This window comes from Amborella trichopoda, chromosome 1 (genome assembly GCF_054954075.1).
Source record: "Amborella trichopoda isolate Santa Cruz 75 chromosome 1, AtrichopodaSantaCruz75HAP2 v2.0, whole genome shotgun sequence".
NCBI lineage: Eukaryota > Viridiplantae > Streptophyta > Magnoliopsida > Amborellales > Amborellaceae > Amborella > Amborella trichopoda.
The window spans coordinates 56958334-56976804 of NC_142336.1; the positions used below are offsets into that span (position 1 = coordinate 56958334).

The following is an 18471-nucleotide window of genomic DNA, read 5'->3' on the forward strand; positions in this document are numbered from 1 at the left end:
TTTTTTTTTTTTCCATGATCGAATTTTTTGAAAAATGATGATTTTTTTAAAAGATGTGAAAATCGTGACAAGGTTTTAATTATCATGAGGTATTAAACCATATTTTAAATTTTTATTGTTAAAGTTTTTGTTGAAAAAATTGTATGTAGATGGATTATTTCTGCTGCTGGCTGTGAGCGCAACTGGAGTACGTTCCAATGGTTGCACACTACTAGGAGGAATCGACTCGCTTCTGAGAAGCTCCATAAACTAGTCTACGTTAATTATAATTTAAACCTCAGAGAACGACAAATAAGAAGGAAGCTTGAAGACTATAGGCCTATAGACTTAGACACAATATTTGTCACAGACACAGCTGACCAATGGGTAGTAGAAGGAGAGGAGCCAGTGTTGCACAAGAGAGCGTTCCTTGAGGCTATCGGTGATGAAGATATTGAAGAAAGTGATGAGCAGCATGAAAGAGGAAGCAGCCAGCCAATGTATCCACAATATGTCGGTGATATTGCACCTAATGAGGGAGAGTGGGAAGGGGGTCTAAGAGAAAATGAGAGAGATGGTGATTCTGAGGCCACCCTATCCCAGCCATATTATTCACATATTGAGTCCCAACAGCAACAGTGTATGGATGAGCACGACAGTGCAGGTGAGCATGAAGGATGGACAAGCTTCGGGGATTTTGGATTGGGAACACAACAAAACACTAACACTCAGGGATTTGGGAATAGTCAGACGCCCGCTAATATCGATGATTCGTTTTTAGATCGAATCAATGAATTGTCAAACGAATTCAATCAATGGCACCAGCGTGACCAAGAAGAACAACAACGTCGTCTATCATTTTATTTTTAGATCGTATGTTACTAATTTTATGTTTTATTGTAGTCCATGTATGTTGATATACTTATTCCATGATAATTCTATGTTTATCCTTTTGTGTGATGTAAATTAAATGCTGAATGGCGGCGGTTCATGCAGGGAAAGAACATATCAATATTCGCATATTCATTCAAAAACATGAAAATTCTTAATGGAGTACCCTCATTTCTTATTGAATTCCTAAAAAACAATATTTATAATGAATTTTAATAATTTTTTCGGATTTTTTTGAAGCTTTATTCTGACCGATTCACCCGATTCCTGATCTGGATCGCCGATTCGCCGATTCGGATCGGTTTTTTGGGAGCCCGATCTTGGTCACCGATCCGTTTTTTAAACCATTGGAACAACCTTTTCTAGTGTTTTTTTTAGGTGCATGTTATTTCTATATTTTAGGATGACACCTTATATAAACTTTTTCTATTTTGATATATGTTAGAGATTAGTTCAAGGTTTGTCATCTGTAAAGCTTTAACTTACATGTGGTTTTTATTGGTGTATAATTTGAATTTAGATTCACTAATTTAACAAAAAATTATCTATCATAAATCATCAATATCGTCATCATCATCGAAGCTTTTTTCCAACTAATTAGGGTTAGCTATATGAATTATGATCCGTCATTCCGCTCTATTCAGGGTTATAGCCTCAATGAGGTCATATGTCACCATATGTTTTTTCACTACTTCTTACTATATCCTTTTGTGCTTACCCTTAGCCTTTTTAAAGCTCTTTTTTTTAGGTAATCTAATGGGGATAACGATCCCCTACTTTTTTTTTTAAATCGTCAGTGGTTTTTGAATACGTTAGGTGATAATGGAAGCCTGGACCTTAGCTAGGGTACAAGTGATGCTACCGCCACAACCCCAACTCTATTATAAAAAAATGGCAAGTCAGTGGAGATTTGGACCCTACCTTTTGGTAATAATGGAGTCAAAGACCTCATCATTAGGCTTGACAATACTACCACCAAATAACTTCTAACACGAGCATGAAATAAGGTCTTTATTTCCTTATTTCCCATTTATAGAGACTTTAGGTGATGCATTCATAATTGGCCGGTTTGTTTTAGTTGCCCGAGATTTCCGAGATTAGACAAAATAAATAGTGCTCAAAGATTTTATAGCCTCGTGGGGTATACTACACATTTATTCCCTCAGGTGAAACCAATCTAGGAGGACTTTTAGGTCCTCATATTAGAGATGTACTATCTGCAATCCGTATGCTAATTTCATTATCAATATCTGAGACTTATTTCAACTAATTGGGATCGGCTAACCTCATAAAAAAAAATCCCAAATAGCATTAATTGAAGAAATAATTTGTCAAGATTGAACATACACCACCTAATTTTGGAGGGTGAGCTGTAATTTTTCAAAACTCAAAATTCAACTGTTTCCATTTGAAAATAATCATTTAATGAATCTCAGGTCATTTTCAAAACTTAAGATTGAAAAAATCTTCCCAAATAATTCTTCTTACTGTGGGAGTAGATATACAATATGCTCCTATTTAAGCATAATATGCGTGCTCATAAATTATATCTACTAGCTACAGCCCAACCTGGCCCAACAGCCTTAACAATGTGGGGCTGAGCCTTAGCTAGGTCCCTGGCCTGGGCGGCCCAGCCCAGACCCGACCAAACCCGGTTCCAACCCTGTCCAAACTCATTAATTAGCAATCTGGGTTACTTAAAACTTCATAAATTCATAATCAAGCTGGACGGCAACGATATAATGTGCACAAAAGTATAGGACAATAGAGAGGGAGAGAGTTGTGTAACTATCCCCTCTTACTGCTTTAAAATCTTTCACAAAAGAAATAAAATTCTTTCTAAAACTCCAAGGTGCTCAGAGAGAGACTCATATGTGAGCACCACAAGCCTCCTCATAAGCCCGTGAGGGACTACCAAACAAGAAGCCCAAAAAAAAAAAAAAAACAAACAACGACCAGGGGAGACACTCTCATTTCTCCACTTCCCCCAAAAACACCACCACCACCACCACCACCACCACCACCACCCCGTCACAGTGAGCATTCAGTCCTCCCAGTTTCTCTCTCTCTCTAGAGTTTCTTAGTAGAGCGATGAAGTGAAAAACCCAACCACTCCCCCCACTTTCTCTCTCTAGAATTTTCAAGGGAGGAATTGAAAGACCCCACCGAGGGAGCAGCACCCATGCCACTCCCCCCACTTTCTCTCTCTAGATTTTCTTGACAGAGGGAGTGAAAGAGTGCCACTTTCCCTCTCTAGAAACACTCCACCATTGAGCATAATGACTAAGCATTCACAGAGAAGGAGAAATCACTATCTGGGTGCCCTCTAGAGGACAAATGCCCTTCTCTCTCTGAGTCAAAAGAAGAGAAAATTTCCCCCTCATATTCTCTCTCATCGGCTTCTCTCTCCTTCAACTCCTCTATCCTCATAAAAGCCTCTCTCATGTCCCACCTCTTATCCACCTCAATCTCACAACAACCCAAACCAATTTGCAGAAGCTTCAGCATCTCTCCCTCTCCACTCTTGTACCCACCTATATCCCCATCAAAAACCTCACCAGTCCACTCTTCTCTCACTACTGAGTTAACCCAAGTGGGCAAATCTGTGCCCCCTTTGCCCTGCCTCAGGGCCTGAGCAGGGAATTTGCCTGTGAGGATCTCGAGGATCAGGATTCCGAGGGTCCAGACGTCGGATTTCTTCGTCGTTCGGTGGAGTTGGATGAATTCGGGCGATTTGTAGGCGACCATGGACTGTGAGGCGCACGGCTGGTTTATGAGGGGGCCGAGGGCGTAGTCGGAGAGCAAGGGCTCGTTAGAGAGAGAAAGGAGGACGTTGGAGGACTTGAGGTGGCCGTGGGGGAGGATGAAGTCGGGGAGTTCTTGGTAGAGGAAGGCAAGGCCTCTTGCTACTCCTTTGATGATCTTCAGCCTTGTTGGCCACTCCAGGGGAACCCTGCTTGGGCTCCTGTCCCCTGGAAGACACACACAGAAAATGGGTTTCTTAGGAGGCTGTTCAGTCGTTTCCATTTTTTTTTTTTTTTTTTGATAATTTAATTCAGAGAGGCCCCCATTCGTTTTCGATGCACGACCAAATTGAGTACCAGGGGCTTTCCAATACCATTTGGTGTCTCATTTGCCTAAAACTATATGCGCCATCCTTGTAGCTTTTTTGGGTTTTTTTTTTTTTTTTTGTCCTTCAAAATTACCCTCATTTTCGACAATGAAAAGCTTTTATTTAGGCACTCACTAAAACTATCCGACATCTATATTGCCGGACAAGGGGGTCTTTTTTAAGTTTATTATGAGGGTCTTTTTTTAAGTTTATTATGTTTGTTATCTTGTTTTTCGAATTACCAAACAACTACTTAGGGTTTTTAATGCCCAGCAAGCCATTTCAAAACCATTTCACCGCATTTGCGCTATCTTTCCTCCTATCTTGCTCTTTTTTTTCTCCTTCTCTTGCTCTAATATCTTTGTGCAACCTTTGAGCCCAGCCCTCTCCGTAGAGAGAGGGTTGGCCTCAAAAGTCAGAGATATTAAGGAAAGAGGGCAAGAGAAGAGAAAAGAGTGAGTGTGGCGAAATGGTGGCTCACAGGGTGTTAGAAACCTCAAATTACTGTTTGATATTTCGAACATTGAATAGTAAACACAACAAACTTAAAAAGGACCCCCTATTCGACAATGCAGGTGCTAGACAACTCCGGTGAGTGCACAAATAAAATTTCCCTATCCAATGTTTGCATTGCTTGATAGGGAGCAACTTCGGAGAAAATAAAAAAAGAGGCTGTAGGGAGGAGAAGGGGTGCTCGTAATTTTGGACAAATGAGATACCAAATGATAATGTGTCTGAACGTGATTTGCTCTAGATGAGAGAGAGATGGGCATGTTTGTTTTTGTGTGTGTGAGAGAAAGAGGCAAAGAGAGAGAGAGAGATGGGTGCATGTTTGTTTTTGTGTGTGTGTGAGAGAAAGAGGCAAAGAGAGAGAGAGATGTGTGTATGGGAGATATGTGCGTGTGAGAGAGGGGGGTGTGTGGTGTGCGAGTGAGGAGTGTCTGTGAGAGAGAGATTGAGGCGTGTGTGTGTGTGTGAGAGAGAGAGAGAGAGAGAGAGAGAGAGAGAGGGGTGTATGAGCCACCATGGAGAAGGTAGGCCAAGCTCCCATTAGGACACAACTCAGTGACCAAAAGCTTCTCCTCCTTCCTGTAGTAATAAGCCAAAACAGGCAGCAAATTAGGGTGCCTCAACGTCCCCATCCTCTTCATGTGCTCATCAAACTCCTCTTTTCCAGCATTATTCATCTCTCTAAACCTCTTCACCACCAGCGCGGGACCACCATGCAGCACTGCCTTATAAGAAGAACCCAAACTCCCACTCCCCAACACCTCAGCTGAGGCCTTCAACAAATCTTGCAGCTCAAATGTCCTTATATCATCGCTAACAAACACCAGCTTGCTTTGCTCCAACTCTCTTGCAGGCTTCTTCTTGTGTGAGCCTAGCTCTGCTCGATCTTCGGCGAAAGATGCAACTTTGTTCGGAGCCGTCGATGGGTTGCGATGGCTAGCGACCGACTTGCTTCGGCGGCGCAGATAGAAAAATGCAATGGCAATGACGGCGAGCGCGACGATGATGGCTATGACTATAACTATGATCTTTGTAGTAGAGGGCTTTCTGGGGCTTGAGCTTGGGGTGGAGCCGTTGCATAGTGTTTTTAAGGGTAAGCCGCATAGGCCTTCATTTCCTGAAAATTATGCCGGGGAAATGGAAACTTTGGGGATTCTAACAATTCTTAACAGCAATCTAAAACGCATTCATAAAAAAATTACATCAAATTTTTTTTTAAAAAAGCTCGGTTAAATACTTAAAAACAAGGATCCCTTAATTTTCGGATGAAAAATAATAATAATAATAATAATAATGATGATGATGATGATAACGATGATGAGGTGGAGGAGGGAACAATAAAAACAATTAGGATGATCTTAATTCTTAATGGGTGCTTTAGGATTAACCTACTTTTAACTCACCTGTAAATGAGCTGGGACCAAATGACTTGAGGCGCGCCGGGATCTGACCCACCAAGTCGTTGTTTGACACATCGAACTTCTCGAGGCTCGTTTGCTGAAAATCGGGTATCTCTCCGGTAAATTGGTTTCCGTTCAGCATCAGCTCCAATAGCTTCGGGACCGATGTGAGAGACTTTGGAATCTGACCGGACAATTCATTATCCGACAATACCAGTTTCTTTAAAGACCCCATCCCGGAAAATGTATTGGGGGCGATTTCACCAGAAAATTTATTTCCAGCCAGAAAAATAGCCTTAAGGGCCCCTAGTCTACCAAGCTCAGGAAATTCCCCTGAAAAACTATTGTTCATAAAACTTATTGATCGGAGATTCGGCACGCTCAAAAGTGCTTCGACATCGATGTTCCCCATGAGTCCCAGGCCTTCCAGCCGGATTCCATCAACCGTGTCTGTCTGGCACAGAATCCCGTACCAATTGGCGGTTCCATTAGTGCAAGGGGGAGCTTTTGCGGGTTCCCAGTTGGCTAAACTGCTAGGATTGCCTAGTGAAGCCTTGAGCTTCAAGAGTGCGTCTGTTTCTGGCGACGCAAATGCACCGGAAAACAAAAGTAGAGAGAGAAAGATGAGGAGGGCCGCGACGCTCGATGCCGCTCGTGGTGGCGGCCAAGGAGCCATGGCTTCTTGGCCCCTCACCGAGAGATAGAGCTATAGACTATAACACACTAATAATGTAGGTTATGTGAAGCTAGAGAGAGAGAGAGGACGGGATTTCAGCATGATATGTGAGCATTGAGAGGTGGGTTTAGAGATAGAAAGTGTTAAAATGGAGGGCAAAGAGGTTTTGCAGACAATGGGGTGAGGCCAAGGTTCCGTTAGGCCCAAGGACGGGCGGAGGTGGTGCTTGAGAGGAATAGACAAAAGGGTGGTGGATTTTGACGTAGTCTTACAAGCGTAGGGCTAAATATGAGCTGGTTATGAGAAATATGAGGGGGGCCACCCATTTTTTAAAGTTAATTAGTCAAGGATAATGTAACTGAAAGGTCATTGCAGTTAATTATTCTTGTTTTCGGGTTGGGATATTTTTTCTTCGAGCCGCTTGGCCGAAGGAATAATTTTAAGAAGTGTTTTAAAAATTCAAATTAATAGGGTGGATTGTTGGATCGGTGATTTATATTTGGCGCAGAGCGATCTGATCCAAAAAAATATTAATAAACAAATAAAATAAAATTAAAAGTAAAATAAAAATTTATATAATGCACTGGTTTCGGGACTTGAACTCCACATTGTTTTTCATGTCTATACATTTTGAAATTGAGATGATCGATTTGAAGATTTTTGGGTATCGTAACGATCTTTTTTAATTATTATTTTTTTCATGTCCATGCATTTTAAGGTCGAGATGATCGATTTAAATATTTTTGGGTATCAAAACGACCTTTTCTAATTATTATTTTTTTACAGTATGTATGCGATGGTATCCAGTTTTTTTGTGAGATTGGTTTGCTAGTTGATTCCAATACTCGGAATCCTAAAAAGTGAGCACACAATAAGTTCCCACAGGAACATATAATCTTCTGGCTTTTAATTTTATGATCATTTATTAGAATACATCTAATATTAAAAGTCTTTTAACTATCATTTATTTGAGACCATATTTGAAAATTCGACAGCCGATATTTAAAAAATAGTTTATACTTTATACCGTATTAAAACCTTATAGCATAACATATTTACTACAGTTGTTTCTTGAACATTTAAATATAAAAAAAAAACTCAGTCGTTATTATCACTGCATTCATTAGTCGTCGCTAATATTAGTGCGTATGGACAACAACTGTGACACGTTTCATGCATTGATGAGCCGGCCGACTGTCAGCATAGGACCCATCTACTTTTCTTGGCTTTTATTTTTTTTGATACGGACGGCGCGGTTTGGGCAACGATGTCTGTTGTGGTTTTACTGATCGTCCATCATACAAAAGATTTGGTTTTTTTTTTAAAGGAATGTTATCAAATTCGCTCTCATTCGGCCGTAGCATTCGGATTTTAAACCTAAATTGAAGCGAAGAGAGGCGTGGTGTTGTTGTTTCAATGAGCCGCATCGCGCTACTTCCATTTGTTTCGGTCTACTTTGGGTATGTTTTGGTCGAAGTTTCGGGCTCTTTCGGTAGAAAAGAAATATTTATATAATTTTTTTAAAAAAATTTGTTTTAAATTTTTTTTATGTATTTTATATATAAATATCAAATATATTTATGTTAAATTTTTTAAAAAAATCCGAAATCTTCTCCCGAATCTGTCGAAGCACCGAATTACTTTATTTTTCTCAACAAATCGCAGAAGACTCCGAAGCGAATCTGACAATATTGATTGAAAGGTCACAATTTCTACTAGTCGATGTAGAAACGAGTCACCTCTTAAAAATCTATTTTTGAGATGGATTTTTTAACTTTATGTTTAAGGAAAAAATTTATATAGAGTGGAGGCTCACCTAAAAAATTTCACTAGCAGAGGTTGTTTTGATGCCCAAATATCCTCAAATTGGACATCAAGATGCATGGACATGAGCAAGAAATGGATTTCAAATTTTGGAAATAGTGCATATTGTAATGCATTTTTGGATCGTCAATTTTCAAGATTTCCATTAGATCTGCTCAATCTACACTGTTTTTAAAGTTTCAAATTTTATAATTAAAGATGAAAATATATGTTAAGGCTATCACAAATATTTTCAGTATTGAAACCACATTTTTCGATACTATTTGAAGGTACGATTTACTTTGATTGTTTAGAACCTCGACTCTATACAAACCGCACCATATTTTTAAAGATATGTAATATGTAATATGAAGATCATGAATATGCAAAAAATAAATAAATTTAAATAATGATTCTATTAATAAAATATTTGGACCGTTAGTTTTAATTGTTTTTGTGAAGAGTCTTAGGTTTCTCTGAAGAGACTCAGTATCTAATGAAGATTATGAATATACAAACTTGTCTTAAATAGATAAATACAAATGACAAAAGTAGAAATAAATCACAAACATCTATACTTTACCCTGATTTACCATAAAATACAATATACCCTTCCCATATATACCGATTACAATATGCACCTTCCCAAATATACAGATTACCATATACACCTTATACAAACGGGCCCTTAAGGAAAACCTTTTTGGTGTATTCATAGACATTATTTATTTCACGGATTTAGGATCTATGATATAAACTGAGTCACTCTGAATGTATTTCTGCTTTAGATCTATGTGAAGAGTCTCAGGTTTTTCTGAAGTGACTCATTATCCATTAAAGATTATGAATATACAAGCTTGTATTAATAAAAAAAATACATATGATACAAATAAAAATAAATCACAAACATCTATACTCTACCCAAACTTATCATAAAATACAAGATATTATACCTACCCTTCCCATATATATCGATTACAATATACACCTTCCCAAATATACATATTACTATATATGCCTTATATATGAACCAGATAGGTATTATATACTTTCCCTTCACACTACCCCTCAAACTCAAAGATGATATGAGAGAGAGCAGCTGGAGTTTGCACACGAATTGCGAAAACGAGCATGATCTTCTTGTGCATAGCGTGACTAGTAGAAACGGTGGTTGTCATGCTCTGCTCTCCAATCAAATAGATCAAATCGACGACAATGCTTCATGGATGAGGAATTGACATGGTGAATATGAACCTTGCTCTGAGACCATACGACGAGTCTCAGGTTTCTCTGAAGAGACTCACCATCCATTGAAGATTATGAATATACTGGCTTGTCTTAAATAGACAAATACCAATGACAAAAATAGAAATAAATCACAAACATCTATACTCTATCCGGACTTACCATATAATACAAAATATTGTACTTACCCTTCTCATATATACCGATTACAATATACATCTTCCCAAATATGCAGATTACCATATACGTCTTCTATATTAATGTGATAGGCAATGTAAAATTTCCTTTCACAGTTTTTAGATGGACTACCTATTTGCATCCATCTTTAAGATGGATGCTTTATACCTTGGGACCGCATAATGTAAAAATGTGGTCCAGCCCACATGAAACAATTTTCCAAAAAAATAAAAGTATTTAATTAGCTTTATCCTCCTCACTCATTTTGCTCAATTTTGATTGCTTTTGAGATCCTAGATCCAAAAAGAGGATAAGAGGTTTTCTTGAATAAGCCCACTCTTAAAACTTTATTTTTGATATAAATTTTTTGACTTAGTTTTTAAGGACATATAATCCCTAATATGGAGATTATAAATATTAATAAGTGAATAAATTTTAAAAAATAAAATTAATAATTTTATGAAGAAAGCCTTTGGATTGTTATTTTAATTGTTTTAGGTGGACCACCAGGGAAAAGGCAAATATAGAAATGCGCCCCCCCAACATATGGAACAATTTTAAAAAATGAAATAGCTATAGCCCACCAGAAACATTGGTATCCCAATCCACCTGTCAAATTAGTGTCAACTAAGGAAAAAGTTTATATAAGATTGCAACCTTAAAATGTAGAATTAAAGATGCACCTCAAAAATCCATCCAAAAAGGTTGTTTTAATGTTGAAAAACCTTCTAATTGATCATCTCGATATTGAGATGTATGAATATGAAAAAAAGAAGATTTTGAGTCCTAAAAATAGTACATCTTGCAACACATTATCTAAACCATCCATTTTCAAGATTTTTTTTATATTTATAGATCTACCTGATTTTAATTGTTTTTTGAGTTTAAAATTTTATAATTAGACATAAAAATAGATTTTCAAATAATCGTAAGAAGTTTTTACACTAAAATTACATGTTATGATAAAATTTGGAGGTGCGTCTTGATTGGATTATTCAAGGTTGCAACGTAATAGAAACCACACCCCTTACATAAACTTTCTCCCAACTCCAAATGCCTCTCGAGAACGGAATAAAGTTTAATTATATCTTAGTTTCCATTCATGTGTAGTGAGAGATTGGATTGGCAAAGAGAGAGAAAGATTGGGTCCAGAGGGAGATAGAGAGAGCAGATTAGGTATTAGATTGGATATTTATAGAGAGAGGGAAGAGAAACCTAGAAAGAGAGGGGAGAACAAGAGGGATGGAGAGAGAGAAACCTAGAGAGAGATCGGGAGTGAGACATGGCCGTACATAGAGAGATATAGAAACCTAGAGAGAGCGAGATGGACGGCGGATGTTATCGTATAGGCATGCTATTTCTTGTGTATATCTTTTGTATATCTTAATAGGTTATATCTTTTGTATATCTTAATAGGTTATATATCTTTTGTATATCTTAATAGGTTATATCTTTTGTATATCTTAATAGGTTATATCTTTTGTATATCTTAATAGGTTATATATCTTTTGTATATCTTAATAGGTTATATCTTGATAGGTGTTATTGTTACCTTTTTATAACTGGCTGTATATTTATATGGATGTTGTTAGCATGCAGCCAATCCGCATACTGTAGAAATGCGGGATTGGAAAAATGTGGGTTGGCAATAAATATTATTCAAATATAATTTGACCATAATTTTTAGAGAATATATAATATTTAATATTGAGATAATGAATACGAAAAAGTAAATAATTTTTGAAAGTTATAAATAATAATTATATTAAAAAAACATTTGAACCATTAGTTCAATTGTTTTTAGACGGACCACCTATTTGCGTCCATCTTAAAGATGGATCTATAACTATGGACGGCATATTGTAGAAATGCTGTCCAACCCGTATGAAATGATTGTTTTATTTATATTGCTCATGTATACTGTTCAACACAACAATATAGAGAGAGTTGTCTATAGAAATTTTGAGACTTTGCAATAGGTTTTTCAAGCCCTATTGTCGAGTCCTGAATCCCTGATGCAAGCCTTATTCACCAGTAGTGTTTTGACTCTGCCTATTAGCCATTTACTGTTGGAGCTGCGCTTTCGACTCCTTTCGTGCCTCGATTTATTGGAAATAAACAGCACGAACTTGTTTGTTTGTGTCTCTTCTCCCGCTTACCTTCTCCTACCTATCTTGCTCTCTCCAACGCATACACTCTCTTGGTCTTTTGTTCTAATTCTTTTGACTTTAGCAAGCAGCTGAAAGTCGATGGTTTTTATTCTTTTGGTTTTAAAAAGCTGCTAGATAAGACTACAGTGGCCCTTTGCTATATCAATGTTGTTGACTGTCCAAAAGAGGCTTCGAATGGTTAACTGAATTGGTAGCCTCTATTGGAACCTCCCATTTTTTCCGCGGCCGCAACCAGAAGGGATAGTAAAAGAAGGTGTTGTGCTCTTGAAACGGACTGCTCCTCGAAAAAAACCAGATCTACAGAGAGAAAGTTGTCAATCATCTTGAGATATACTATGTCGTTGGCATCTCATCTGCAGGGATCTCGTTGAGCAGTTGTTCGCTATCTTGTTATCAGTCCCAAGATCAACAGTTGATCGTGAATGGTTCTTTCATTGATCGTGCATCAGCAGTTGATTGTGTAACTGGAGTCGAGTCTTCCTTCTTTCGATGGATTGAGGCCCTCTCTTGTTAGGGCGTCTTATGTGAAGCCATCCTTCTATGAGCCTAGCCCTCTGGGAGCTCAACCGACAGCCATCTATCATTGCTATGTGACAGCATCGTTGCTCTAAAGGAGCTCCAACTGAGATAAAGGTAATATTCAGGACTCTTGTTCTTTGAGAAAACTTTGTTTTTTAGACAATCCAATGGCTTCTTCCGATTTTCAATCTATCTCCGATTTTCATTCCCAGATATAAATTGTTTGGGATCAGTTGGCCCTAATGGAACTCAAATAGACCGTTGATGCTGAAATTTACTATAAGCATAGGGAAGAGATTGCTGGGTTTATATGGCCTTTAAAGGCCTTATGAGTGCTTGTAAAATGAAATAATATAGTGGAACATGAACTCAGTGGGAGTGTGGTCCTTCGTGGACCATACTAAGCAAATGATAGTTTGCTGATACCAATATGTACTTAACGATTTAGGCCAGTCGGTTGGGAAAACCCATATTACCTGGGCATGAAGAACAAACCGATGATGATTTATGGGTTAGCCATTGATGAGGTCGGAGAGCATGCCTGGATGAGTGAGCCGAGGGACTGTGTGACCCTTGTGTGTGATGGTGGCCTACAGATACAGGGTCAAAACCTCATCCATGTACCATCACACGGCATACATATTGATAGATCGTTCGGAAAAGCCAGAAATCCACCTTTTAGGGTGAAATGTAAACATGTGCGATAGATACCTCTATATACCAAAGGAGCTATGGTCGCATCAGGTCTAGGTAACATTGACTCGTCTCTAGGGGAGGACCTGAAATCTACAAACTGGGATTGCGATCCCTTGGCTCATCGGCCGGACTTTGGTGACTCGCAAATGAGCCCCTGCTTGGACTGTGGGTCATGGGAAACACTGGGTCGGTCTAATAAAGCAAGTGTGGTCTGTAGTCTACAGTTGAAGGTGGAGTACCACATGATTGTTGATTCCTAAACCATATGGATCATTTTCCCATCAAATTAATTTAATTGTATTTGTTTTATGATGAAAACTACTTTAAGATTATTATTTGAATTTTTATGAATCCCTGGATATTTTATTTATAATTTTTGGATTTATAAAATTAAAGATATTGACTTTACAATTGTTTAAATATTCAAATAATATTCTAAAATCCTTTTTATTAATTTTAAATATATATAAAAATATCATGGGAGCCCATTGTGCACATGTGCCCGCCATATTTTTAGAAAGTGGGGTCTATGAGTCCCTCCCTTGGGTGGCACGCCCCACCCTTATTCTCTTTCCTATTTTTTGGTAATATGACATGAGACCATATGATTGGAAGATATTGATTAAATATTGACTTGATATATCTTTAAAAGATTTTGTGAAAAGATTGAGTAGATTTGTGTTATTTTATGGTATGCACAATATTTTGATTAGATTTAATTTATTTAATTTCTATTGATGAGAAAATAGTTTAAGAAAGTGGAATAATGGTACATGCACTTTCCATAATGTTGATGGCCCATCTATGGAATAGATGGCTCAAATCTCTCACCCCACATGTCACCCTTGATCGACAGTCTATGTTCAATCCCACAAGAAGAGGTAAGCCAAAGAAAACTCTAAGAAACTCTAATCTTATTGAAAGCCTATAAAAAGGTATTGTCTCTACCCAAAATCTATACACCTTATCTTTCTATTTCTCTCTCTTAAGAAATTTTCTCTCTTTCATGTTTGATCTCTCTCTCCCATATTGTGAAAGAACCTAAAGGTTTAAGTTATGGAGTTCTTCTCTCTCCTATCTCTCAAATATGGATTTATGGTTAAGGGTTTTAGGGTTTAGCAAAAAGAGAATTCATATCTCTTAAACTAGGTTGTTAAAGAGAATTCACCTAGGGTTTGAGTTTATGATCAAAGGGATTTATGTTCCACTAGTGTGGCTTGGCCGAAATTTATTTTTTCCAGTTCAAGATTGAAGCTAGACCATTGATCCCGCACTATCGTATGGTGGTGACTGGGTGTGGGGTGTAATAAGCCCGGTTAAGATAATCTCCGGCGCTCTTCTTTTTGTTTCTTGCAATCTTATCTTTTATTCTCAAGTATAGTGCATAGTTGTTTCAATGACATCAAATTGTTAAGATCTTGGTTTTATTGTTATGTTGATTTTATTTTGAAATTTATCTTATTATAATAAAGACCACATGTAAGTGATTAATTGCCAAAAGAAAGGGGTGAAGAAAAAAAAAAAAAATTTATTCCCCGATGAAAGATCACATAGGTCTTTATTTCATTGGTATCAAAGCTATTGATACTTGATGCCATTAGTTATCTTTTCTCTTTATTGAATTTAGATGAAACTTGGGAATGAGATATAAGAAAGTTAATGACTTTTGTGGTAAAAAAGAAATATACCCACGATTAAGAATTATTGAAATATTTCAACACCGAAAAGACACTCTGCATAATGAATATTCTGGGCTATTTTGAAGTAGTGATATGAAAAATATAAATAGGTATTTTTCATTATATACTTGAGTGATATTTTTTGTCTTGAAGAGTAGGATCTACCTGAAAAATTTCATTGGGAGATCCTAAGGGAATTGAGAGTTATGGAATCATCAATGAAGGGTGTCAGTTCTGACCCTACAAAATCCAGAAATTCTCCATTGAGTTCTGTGATTTTTCCCACCAATCATATGATTTTATTTATTACTGAAATTTTACTATTACTCACAAAATTGAGTCTACTTTTAAGCAAAAAAAGTTTCATCAAGAAATTACATGTGATTTGAAAGATATGATTAATTTATTGAAGGGTGCGCAAGTGCTATTTTCTGCAACAAAAACTATTTCTATGACTTGGAAGTCATGATTTTATTTCTATACTTAACAAAATGTTTTATGGTTCACACTAAATTTTTAGACTTTCATTCTGAGTCTATTTTCTAATAAAATTTATTTAAAAGAGAAATATCTATAGGAAGGGAGGAAGAAAAATTTGGGATTGAAGAGAGGTCATCTTGAATTTTCTATAATTTGGTATGTTATTCATTGAAAACATGAATAACTATATTTATCAAGCCTACTTAACAGAGTGGTATGAGGCTTATGAAAATATATGTATTACTATTATGTGTCTAATTTCAAACAAAATTGGTTTGAAAGAGAAACTCCATGATGGTAGAGAGAAAAGATAATTTTACTAGATAGTGTTCATCCTAGAATTCTGCAGTATAATTTATTTTGTGACATGAATATCTTTTTTTTTTTTCTCTAAAGAAAAATATTATTTGGGATTCAAACTATGATGTTGTGATTTTACTTTGAGTCTAGTTTTCAACACTAAAGATTTCAAGAAGAAATTCTTTGAGAATTGAAAGAAACAATTTTTTATTGAAAGGTGCTCAATCTGATTTTCTGCTGGGAAAATTGCATTGTGACCTAAATGTCACTGAAACGAAGACTCACTATAAGATATGATTTAGGAATGGAACTGAGCATTATTTTCTATTTTTTAGTCTATTTCAATACTCAAAAGGATTCGAAGATAAACTTTTTATGAGTTGACAGATATCATATATTTATCATAGGATGCTCATGTTCTATGCTGCAGTAAATTAAAAGATGTGGCATGTTAAGGCACATCCTTGAATTCCCAGTTATGGAGACCTTTAAGACTCATTTTAAAAGGCTTTGTAGTGTGCCATGAGTATGGTTTATTATAGTACAACTTCATAGATATGTAATGCAGAGTTATCAAGATAAGAGACTCTATGTGAAGAGTATTCGGCCTAGAAATAACACAAAGAAAAAGAAACACAATACATATAAAAGCATATTAGTTTCTTCGAAATGAAGGGATATATAGAAAGAATTGGTGGTAGCATAGAAATGTTAAAGATCAGTGGGAGAATCTTGTGATATTTGAAATAATGAGATGAAGAAGATATTTTCTTCATGGTGTAAGACAAGAGAATCCAAGTGCCGAAGAGATGGACACTTCGTGACATGTGAAACCAATGACCAATATATTTTCCATCAATTGCGTGTACTTCCAAGATCACAAAAGCTTGTCAAACAAGTAAAAGAGATGAATCAAGAAAGCCCAGGTACCATACTATATGGTTTTGAGGTATGATATTTATCCCATTTTATATGGTAAGGTCATATAGGGAAAGATGATTCAATAACTTTGTTTAGTGTGCTTTGGTTATATTTTGGCTAATTGTTTTATAAATATGTATGGAGTGTATGGACATTAAGTGATAAGTGCTAACATATTTGAAAGTGTCGGTTTTGAATATCTTATGTTTTTATGCCTCATTGTGCTTGAGTATGAACTACTTAAGGTAGCGATACACATGAAGATGTGATTTGATCAAGGGCTTTGAGCCCTAAGGATGAAACACGAGAGATGGGTGTGTATGATTCAAATATGTAAGCACAAATGGAGTGTTCTGATGGAACTTGGTCTAGGTGACGATCCTCTTAATAATATCTATAATATGATGTGTTGTATGTAATGATGATCTCTTGATAAATTCTCCATAATTGTAAAAAATGAAGTATTTTGTCAAGGTTTTAATAGACATTATTTAGTCGTGGTTTATTTTGGATAAAATTATAAGATGGTATATATGATTTGTTTTTATGGCCATGAACTTGACTTGGTATGAAATTAAAGATGAATGCGGTAAAATAATTTATGAAAGCTAAGCATGTATTTTATAATTAAATTGGATGATTTGAGAAAAGCCTAAGTTTATGAATATGGTTTTGAGAAAACCACATAGTCTTGTAAGGTCTATTAAGTTTTTATGAAAATCATTTTAAACTGTCATACTAATGTACATATATATACCAAGCCAAATTTTTTTTTTATTAAAAAGAAAAACATTATGTCTTGAACGTATTTATAAAAGTGGGAGAAAAACTATCATGCACTGTTTTTTTTTAAATACCTATATGCATTGACCCATGTTTCTAGTTATTTAGAATCCTCGATTACCTAAAACTTTGAACTATAAGGAATGTTGTAAGAATACCATCATTATGGGCTTCCCTGACACATATTGTGTTCATTAGATAACTTAGTTTGTATGAATTTATTATCAAGATGTCTAGTGTGGTTGAACCTTTGTGGGTCATGAAGGTTTTTGCATATTGTAAAACCAACGGGTATTAAATTACATATTGCATGAGACTTGATATGCTACCTCATGATATATGCATAAGAAATTTGAGAATGTATATGTTGTATGTGCAATAATTGAGTGGGGAGCTGCTACAGTCTCACGTTTTTTTAGTTGCTTGGATATTCAAATATACAGGTGCAAGCTATCTGATAGATCCAGATGATGCGAAGTCTACATCTGGATATGTATTCATGCTTGGAGGGGGTGCAGTTTCTTAGAAATCAAAGAAACAGAATGTAACAAAATTGTCCACCATGAAGGCAGAATACGTGGTTTACTGTTTGATGATTGAGAAGGCTCTATGGATTAAGAAATTTTTTAATCGACTTGACTTTCACCTCGTGTATTGTGAGGCAGTAAGAATTTTCTGCAACAACACAGTGACGAAAATTCTTACAATTATGAATATTTCGAATTTGGCTAAAAAAACGGAAGTGAAAAAATTAGATATATAAATATGACATCATATAAGATTATGATTTGCAATTACAACATAGATGTATTAAAGCCATTAAACAATAATTTTATGGCGTTAACTTTTTCCATTACAGCAATACTTGATAATTTACTGTCTAAACTTTTAATAAATCCAATAACAACATCCAAAATGCTATGTAACAAAATGCTTAAGCAAATTCGAAACTCTCAATGAATTCTTTGTTGCCTAAATCTTTATCAGCATTGAATCTCTCGCTTACTCTTTATAAGGATGCTCTAGGTTTAAAGAACAGAAAAATACTTTCATTGAGTTGCTCTTCTTCTAACTCTGCCTATTATTTTGAGATTTATTAATTGTTTGATATCGTTTTTTTTGGGAAATA

At 36.2% G+C, this 18471-nt stretch overlaps 1 protein-coding gene across 1 annotated transcript; it reads right to left on the bottom strand.

Moving 5' to 3' along the window:
• Positions 1-2563: 2563 nt before the first annotated feature.
• PRK1 (Leucine-rich repeat protein kinase family protein) lies at positions 2564-6488 on the bottom strand. Its single transcript, XM_006850909.4, has 3 exons — positions 5896-6488; positions 5007-5609; positions 2564-3842 (listed from the first exon to the last, which is right to left on the bottom strand). Exons 1-3 carry the CDS (start codon positions 6302-6304, stop codon positions 3154-3156), a joined length of 1701 nt encoding a protein of 566 aa, XP_006850972.2. The 5' UTR covers positions 6305-6488; the 3' UTR covers positions 2564-3153.
• Between the last annotated feature and the right edge of the window lie 11983 nt (positions 6489-18471).